This window comes from Cornus florida, unplaced genomic scaffold (assembly GCF_030987335.1).
Source record: "Cornus florida cultivar Cherokee Brave unplaced genomic scaffold, ASM3098733v1 CherokeeBrave_3.0.0_Hap2_Chr05, whole genome shotgun sequence".
In the NCBI taxonomy this organism is placed as follows: domain Eukaryota; kingdom Viridiplantae; phylum Streptophyta; class Magnoliopsida; order Cornales; family Cornaceae; genus Cornus; species Cornus florida.
The window spans coordinates 108,493,008-108,502,518 of NW_026775575.1; the positions used below are offsets into that span (position 1 = coordinate 108,493,008).

The 9,511-nt window shown below is 37.3% G+C and overlaps 1 protein-coding gene across 1 annotated transcript; it reads left to right on the forward strand.

Annotated features, from left to right (window-relative positions):
* The first annotated feature begins 1,742 nt into the window (after positions 1-1,742).
* LOC132308415 (uncharacterized) lies at positions 1,743-9,511 on the forward strand. The gene is made up of 9 exons (XM_059806490.1): positions 1,743-2,320; positions 2,821-2,866; positions 2,957-3,035; positions 3,139-3,184; positions 3,264-3,362; positions 6,656-6,724; positions 6,808-7,141; positions 7,248-7,393; positions 7,474-9,511. The coding sequence occupies exons 1-9, from the start codon at positions 1,805-1,807 to the stop codon at positions 8,914-8,916; spliced, it is 2,778 nt and encodes a 925-aa protein (XP_059662473.1). The 5' UTR covers positions 1,743-1,804; the 3' UTR covers positions 8,917-9,511.

Below are 9,511 nucleotides of genomic sequence, written 5' to 3' on the forward strand. Positions count from 1 at the left end.
GTTGGATTATCTATCATCACTTCCATCAAAGTGCTATCATGGCCACTGATGCCCCATCACGTTGTATTGGAGGGCCAATAGAAAGAGAAGTTTGAATTGACCTCTGAATCCTTTACAATATTTGCAATATTTTTAGTGGTCATTTTTGTCAAACTATTCAGCAACTGAAATTTCTACCACGCGACTTTAAGGCTCGTGAAAATTGAAAAAGCATTCAACCCAATTTTGGCAGATTCCTCAGTTTTTACTCTAGCAAATAGGAAAGGAAGGTGTGTAAGATGTACAAGTTTCTGACAGCTAAAAAAGTGAAGTTTCTTGAATGGGATAGTAAGCTCTTGGTAAACACAAATTATTACACTTACACCCAAGTCAAAAAGAAAAAATAATTATATTGAGATATTTATTTGCGCGGTAAATTTTTTGATAAAGTTTGTTTTTTAACTACGAATCAAATATATATATATATATATATATTTTTTTTTCCTTTTTGGTCTTTTCTCTACTTTCACATTTATATTTTGAAATTTTTAACAAAATTTACATGGCTTAAAATATAGAATTATACACACATTAAGCTAAAAATAAAAAATGAATTCGAGAATAATATGTCTGCTAAATTGTTAGATTAGTTGACTAATATGATGTGATCAAATTAAATTCTCCGGATTCATTGATAAGTGTAAAGGAAATATAGTGTATGAGATAAATTTCTTTTTAAGTACTAATATTATTTTTCTTTATTTATTATTAAGATAAATTACATTAATTTACTCTTTTGTTTGTCAAATTACACTTCACTTAAGATTTTATGTAAACAACACATACCTCACACGCAAAATATTAATGTCAACAATTTTGTAACTTTCAAGTTTTAATTATATTATTGAAAAATACGTTTATTACAATAAAATAGAATATATAGAGATAGAAATATAAAAACAAATTCGACAAGTCTAATAGAGGAGGTTAGTGTAATTTGACAAATAAAAGAGGAAGTTAATGTATATTGACGAAATTTCTGAAAAAGTCATTATAATTTATCATTAACATATTAAAAAAACTTTAAAAAGTTAAAGATGGTTTGAGATATATATTTTTATTTTTATGGGAGGTGATATGAACAGTTATTATTATTAGTATATTTTTATTTAAAAAAATGCATTTCACTTGTAGTTTAAAATAATAGTATTATTCTTAATTGAAGAAAAAAAAAGTGCTATTATAAAAAATAAATGGAGTATTTTTTTTTTTTTAAAAAAATAATTACTCCCTCTATCTTAATATAATTGTCTGCTATAAAAATTATGATAATTTTTAAAACAGACAACTATATTGAGACCACAAAGAGAGTATCATTTTTCGTAATTTACTTGCACTGACTTTACGAAGAAAGAGAATGTTAGAACTTAAAACATGCCAAAAAAATTAGAGCATCACTAATTGTTTGGACGGGAATAATTCGTAATTTTAAAGTGTGGAGCATCGGTTTTATCATCTTTAATAGAAGGTGCAAGCCACGCGCTTAACATCTACCAAAATCTTTTCAAATAATTGGTAATGACGTGGGTACGGGCAGCAGAGCACTGGACACGCAAACCTATTCGGGCAACGGGCAATACCAAACGCCGTCTTTCTCCACCACTAACGCCGTTGCCCTCACACACTCTCTCATCTCACCGCAAACAGACGATCAGCATTTATTAAACCCTCGAAATGCCATCCCAAGCCTCAGCTTCGGAATGAGGCTCGGACCATAAAAGCGACTCGAAAAAGCCAAGCCCTCCAGAGAAATAATGGAGTGAAAATGAGGAGAGAGACAGACAGACAGACAGTTTTAGTGAGAGAAAGTGTAGAGAGAGAAAGTGAGGAAAGGAGGCTCGGAGCCGAAAAGATGGGTCAGATCGTGAAGAGGAAGAAGAAGGGAAGGCCGTCAAAGGCAGATCTTGCACGCCGCGCCGCCGTGACGGCGGCGCAGGAGCGGGACCTGCGGCGGAGCGTCCGTCGCCGGAATGTTAGGTACAACTTCGACATCGACGATTATATCGACGACGAATACGACGAAGAGGACGACGAGGACGAGATGAGGAGAGAGAAGAAGTTGAAGCTTGTACTGAAGCTTCAAAATCAAGAAGGCGATTCTGAGTCGGCGCCGAGTCAGACTCGGCGCGTGGCACACGCGCCTGATGCTTCTGCATCTTCATCGGACTCCGGCAACGGCGATAAGCCACTGAAGAAAAGGAAAATTGACGGCGACGATGAAATTGAAGGCGATGTCGATGAAGATGATGACGAAAATGAAATTGATGACGACGATGTTGAGGTATGATTGTTTGGATCTGAACACAGTGTATTGTAGAAGAGGAAGATGAGTAAAAGCGTGGATACATATAGGTTGAGGTCGTGACGACCTATGCCTTAACACATAGAAGAGAGAGAGTGTTTGTCCAGCTCAGCTGAACTCTCAGTGAGATTTTTCTAATTGGTCCAGACTTCTATATTGCTCTCTCTCTATATGTATATCTGTGTCGGGAGATTGATTTTAACGGTCGGGTCAACTGTCAAAACTAACTCCCCCACGGAATCTGATCACGCTCCCACCTTTCTCTCTCTAGCCCTCTTTCTCTCTCTAACGCACACGTACACACACGCACAAGGATCCCCCACACATACACCTCTCTCTCTCTCTCTCTCTCTGTCTGTCTACCTTATCTTTCTCTGTCTTTATCTTTCGCTTATACACGCAGTCATTGTTTGGTATTGTATTTATTTATTTATTTGGGATTGTGGGTTTTAAGATTTAGGTTTTGTCGATTTTGACAGGTTAGAGAGCGAAAAGCGGAATCGAAAGGGACCGACTCTGTTCCAGGTTTGTTCTGATTCATGGGTTTGTGGTTTTGGTTAATGAATGATTTATCTATGTACAATGTAATTTGATTTTGGGCTTTTGTTATATCAGGGACACCATTAGATCCTCCGTTAGCAATCCCATTACCTGATAAGAAGTCTCTGGAGTTGATTCTTGACAAACTTCAAAAGTAGGGGATACATGTTCTCTCTATGCCTCCTTTCTATTCAATAATGTGCTGCCTACTGTAAAGTTAAGTTAGATTTTGAGTTTAATTTGGTTTAATGTGGCAGGAAAGATATATATGGAGTGTATGCCGAACCGGTTGATCCCGAAGAGGTACGCTGATTCTCTCACAAAGTTTATAATCAGAATGTTGATCGGCTGGAGTTTTTAAATTTTGTTGGTTTTGTTGTAGCTTCCTGATTACCACGATGTGATTGATAATCCAATGGACTTTGCCACAGTGAGGAAGAAATTGGGAAATGGATCATATTCTACCTTTGAACAATTTGAGGTGGGCAGTCGCACCTTACTTCATTAATGCATTGTCTTGTTGTACTGGACATATGTCTATGCTCTTTAGTGTAGCCCATTGTTATAGGTGCTTGTTGTTCAATGCACTAATAATATCTTTGATGTTGCGAACAGTGTTAATTTGTCTTCGGAAAATTTTCTACCTTTTAGTGCTTTTGGAATCTTAAAGTTATGACATAAAGGAATTCCTTTTATCACTGAGTATTTAATTTTCTTAATTGTGAAATGTGGACCCGGGGCACAGTAGATATGCTTCTGAAAATATTAATAACAAACTATTTATTGTGGTTTATACTTTTCAAGCAGTATAACTTATTGTCATTTTATTTGATAGACTATATTTGCCCCTTCTTGTGGTCTTGCATTTTCCAGTTTCCTTTAGAAATACCAGTACAAATTGATCTCTGTAATTCTGACTCTATTATTGATGTGTGAACTGGACATACATCCATTGAAGATTACCGGAAGAAAGGAGACCTGATACCCTCCATTGTTGTACAAGTCTAGCTTATTTATTCTAGATGCCTGGACACATTGGTTGTCAAATACAGTTCCATGTTGATTTTGTAATCCCGTCGACGTTAATCTTTTTAAGCTTTATTCAGAATCTAGCAATGTGCAGCTTGATACTCGTGAAGACCCTAAGGGACAATAAGGATTCAAACAATTAATCTGGGAGCAATTAGAGGAACGACAAGTGAATTTCCAATCAGTCAACCACTGTAGACTAATGTCAAGGGTATTAATCTTTGAAGTAATTTGATTTAAGTTGAGGTTGCTACGAGGACACAAGGAAGACCAGAAAAAAGTGTGGGTAGAGGTTGAGAGAAGAAACATAATGACATGTTTTAACTGAAAAGTGTAGTTGGTCATTCAGAGTTGGAATCTTGGGTTATGCTGATTGAGTTGAATTAAATTATACCTGAATCCATGTTGATTCGAGTTGAGTTGACGTCAAATCTCTTCTATTTGGATTAAGGATGATAGTGCTGCTGGTCGTTGCTGTCACCTTTTATCCTATTTGAAACCTAATATAATTTATGCAGCAAGGTCACAGTGACACATTCCGATTTGTGGACTAGGACATTATGTCTTACTTTTGCACAGCAAGACATTGGAACTTCCCAAAATCAAATTGATGAATCTCGATCAAAGAATTATCTACTATGGGAATTACTTTGATGCAGTGACGGAGCCAGAAAATTGTTTTGAGTTGGGGCACAGATTGAACAATAATAAGGGGAAAAAAAAAAAAAAAATCAAACTACCATAATAAATAAAATATTTTTAATACTAGTGGATATTTTTATTGAGTACCTTGCATATTGATTGCAAAATCTAACTGCAACTTGATTAGATTTAAATGCAACTTGATTGTTAAATTTTGAACAATAATAAACAAGGCAATAAATTTCATCACTATCAAATTTCTCTCATGTATATATATATATATAGGGAGTGAGAAATGAGAGAGAGTTAGAGAGAAAGTCGATTATTAGAGCAAAGCTTCAGCGGGGGAATATATATATATATATATATATATATAGTAGGATTTTGTCATAATTTAGTGTGGGTATTTTTAGAATTTTAATAAAATTTATAGGTATGTAATATAAATGAATAAATTCAGTAGCGGCTGACGTCCCCACTCGACACTATGTAGATCTTTGCCTGCTTCGATATGATGAGTTAGTCATTAAATTATTTTTTAGATTCCTGCCTACAAAATCACATTAAATTTAGAAGGATTATCTCTACCAGGAAGGCCAAACATTGATTCAGAATTCGTGGCTCTTTCTGCTACTGAATATCTGGATAGGCTAACTTGGTAAAAAAACATTTTAGCTAGGATGGATGCCATCACCTGCGGGGTTTTTTTTACTATGGACACCTCACCCTGATCTTTTTTTTTTTTTTTTTCGTCTCTCTAATTCCTTTCATTGTTGCATTAATTTCTATTGTATTTACTTTCCTCCTCTTTTTTTTTTTTTTCCTTCCTATTTAATATCTCGTCTGTTTATTTTTATCCCTCATTCTCCATTCTTTTGTTCAATTCCTTAAGTTCTATAACTATTATAGATGATGCATGCAATGCTGAAAAATATGTGTTAGTGAAATAAAAGGACATTTGCGATTATCCTATCAAGAAAAGGAGCTGCTGTAAGAAGCTGTGACCTGATTCTTCTTGTTGTGTAGTTGTTAGACATTTTTCTGTTGTTCTTTGGGATTTTGTTGTCTTGATTTGGTGGTTTTCTCTTGGAAGTGGTTCTTTCAAACCTGCCTGTCTTGTTGGGGTTTTTCTATTCCCCTGTTTGTGTTTGTTCTGGTTTAATAAATGCTACTTAGGAAAAAAAGAAAAGAAAAGGGTCTTTACCCAGTGTGATCCCTGTTAGTTGATGGAGTTAGGAGGGATGGACTGGATACTGACCTAACCATGAACAATATTTGCACAGTGACTACTCTCAGGATTCAAACTCTCGATAGTCCAAGTATTTCCCATCTTACTTTTGTAAAATATAATTCTAAAATTGAACAATGATACGGAAATCAATTGCAGCATTTGATATTTCTCTGCAGTGTCGGAGTGATTGAATCATCAGCTATATATTCATTTTCGCTTTCCTTGATGAGAAAAATATGGAATAGTATGAGAATTTTAGGAATAATCTAGAAGACATTGTAATATTGACATGGTTGCACTTATCAAAAAAATAATAATTGACATGGTTGCAAATGGTTGTGAGCTTTGTATAGAGCGTACTTCATCTGTCCCACAGCAACTGGTCTCCTTTTACCTTTTAGTTTTTCCATAATGTTAGTCCACATCTGAAATTTAAGGTTCATTAACTTGTCTTTGATACCCCTTGATTTTGTTATTATTTTCTCTCCCAAATTTCTACATCAAGTGATTGGAGCGAATGTTGGACATTACCTTACATATGATGTGAAATGTGAATGCATCAATTAGATTTTCTTCTTGCGAATGGGGATGCTAGCATGTATTTGTGTTATAATTGGTTTCTCCTGTCAAAAGGGTTGCAAGGTACCCCTTTTTTTTCCTCATCTTTGAAGTTAGTTTATGTATCAGGCACCTTAGTGATTGTCATTGTTCAAGTGAACACAAGTGCATGCTAGTCTTATTTTTCTTTTGTCCTTTTCTTGAGTATTGTAACTTATTTGAGCTCAAATTTATACCCAAATAATTTATATTGAAGGAGAGAATTATCTCCAGTTACGTGTCTTGGTTTGTAAAGTTGGTTTTCTTGAATGCAGACTGATGTTTTTCTAATTTGCACAAATGCGATGCAATACAATGCACCAGATACCATATACCATAAACAGGTATGATATTTTGACTTTTTTTTTTAGAACTTCCCATTTTGGCTTATTTTCTTCGGTTTGTTAACACAGCTATTTTGCAACAGGCACGCTCAATTCAAGAGTTGGCAAGTAAGAAATTTGAAAGGTTAAGGGTTGAATTTGAACGTTCTGATAAAGAACTCAAAACAGAACAGAAAACAAGATCCAATATCTTGCCTAAAAAGCAAGCAAAGAAGCCATTGAACCGGACTGTGCAGGAACCTGTTGGCTCTGATTTCTCCTCAGGTGCCACTCTTGCAACAGTTGGCGATTTCCAGAATGGTTCAAATGCAACCCAAGCTGCTGGTTGTGAGAGGCCTTGCAACGCTGATGGGCTTGTAGAAGCAAATGCTTCCCTGATTGATAACAATTTAGACAAGGCAGAAGATATACTATCAGGTATGATGTTGAAGTGATTATTCGCTACCATTGAGAGCATATGAAAGGAGCATATTTGGGATTTTAGTGATGGTTGTAATTATTCTGCTTATTTTTACTGTTGCAGGAAAGAATCTTCTATCTAAATTTGGGAGGAAAGCTTTCGTGCATGATGAGAACCGCCGTGCAACTTATAACATATCCACTCAGCCAGCTGTAGGATCAGAGTCCATATTTACAACCTTTGATGGTGAAATCAAACAACTGGTTGCTGTATGTGACTCAGAAACTAAATCTCTCCTGTCGGATATTTGGGCTTCGTACTCATCTAGTTTCCATTTTTTCTGATTCAGGTTGGGCTTCATGCAGATCATTCCTATGCTAGGAGCTTGGCTCGTTTTGCTGCAACACTTGGACCTGTTGCTTGGAAAGTTGCCTCCCAGAGGATTGAGCAGGCACTGCCTCTGGGGTTCAAATTTGGTCGTGGATGGGTTGGAGAATATGAGCCACTTCCAACACCTGTATTAATGCTCGAAAACTGCTCCAAGAAAAAACCTGCTTTTCTTCCAAAGTTGCAGTGTACTTCTGGTGCAAGGAAGGAGGATAAGACCTCAGAGACCCCAGTTTTTGTGAAACAACACCCTGTTACTATCAATGGACCTACTTTAGAAGAGCAATCATCTTTATTTGGTCCTGCTAGAACCAAACCCACTGTCACTCTAAGTTCAGCTACAGATCAGCCTGTTAGGGCTACTTTAGAAGGGACACCTTACTTCTTTAAACCTACTGCCATAGACAGTACCAGAGATCAGCAGCAAAACCTACAGTCCAGGAATTCTGATCAGGAAAAAAATGCTTTTAAACAGGTTGAATTGAATTGCCCTCCCTCAGCCAATCAAAACACAGTTGATTTTGTTGCAGAACAGCAGATTTCGAATTGTTCACCAATGCCAGCTTCCAGGTCAATGGAATCGGTTTCAAGGAGCAGGAATCTTTTGCAGTCTGTTCCATTTAAGCAGCCAGATATGAATGGAGTTGTTGCTGGAGGATTGTCAAATGGAAGAGTCACAAGTAATAATTCGGATACAAATAGAATGGTTGGTTCATCTTCTGATAGTGTTCCCAACCAAATGGTCAGAGCAGCGGCTTACTTTCCCCGTGGACAAGAACAGGGTCTCAGTGACCCAGTTCAGTTGATGAGATTGTTAGCTGAAAATGCTCAAAAGCAGCAGAAATCTTCAAATCATTCCATGGTTGAAACACCACCAGTTATGCCATCGGTTCCATCTCCAAGAAGAGATGATTCTGGCAATGCTGCTGCAGCTGCTGCCCGGGCATGGATGTCTTTAGGGGCTGGAGGGTTTAGACCAGCTGTAGAAAATACAAGCACCCACAAAAATCAGATATCTGCTGATTCATTGTACAACCGAACGCGAGAACTCCAGCCGCAGGTTTCACGATTTCGGGGGGAAGCTCCTGTTTCTGGGATGCATTTTCAGCCTGAGAAGAATAACTTTCCACTCCAGGCCTTTGCAACACCCCCTGTCCGGATGGGCAATGAAGCTCAGTTCCAAAACCGGCCAATGGTATTCCCTCCGTTGGTTACAGCTGACTTGTCTAGGTTCCAGGTGCAGTCCCCTTGGAGAGGTCTTAATCCGCAAACACAGATTAGTCAAAAGCAGGAATCACTACCTCCAGACTTGAATATCGGTTTCCAGCCGTCAGGGTCGCCGGTGAGACAGTCTTCAGGTGTTCTGGTTGACTCTCAGCAGCCAGACCTGGCTCTGCAACTATGAGCCTTTATGTTCATTTGTCTCTTTGAGAAATAGGACAAAAGGGGAGACAGTAGAGCCATTGTAATACTAATTCTTGGCCCATGTCTAAGGGATGTTGGTTTTCTTCTCTACACCAGATATTTGCATTACATAGACACGCTGTTCGGATAAGCCGGATAAGCCGGAAGGTGTTGGAGTTGTTTAATACAATGATGGAGAAGAATTTCGACGAAGTGTTGGATTCATATATTCGAGGCCTTATGTCTGCTTCAAGTCCTTTGCTTGGGTAAAGAAAATTTATAGATTAGTTGAAAGCAGCATGTATTAGATGGATTCCCAGTTTACTTGGGGAAAGATGTTTGTAGCAGAGCTATTTCATTGTGTCTTCTTCTTCAAATACGAGGTTATTGACTCGCAACGGCACATCTCTATTTACCATATCAGAAGGCTAAAATTTATGAGTTGAGCGGTAGTTTAGTGTTTACATGTTCTTAATTCAGTGACACATGAAACCCATTTGATTCCTTGTACATTTATTACAGGTGGATATTAATTACCCAGATTTCAGTTGTCTTCAACACATCTTATGGATTGCCTGGATGATTCATTTCCTTTC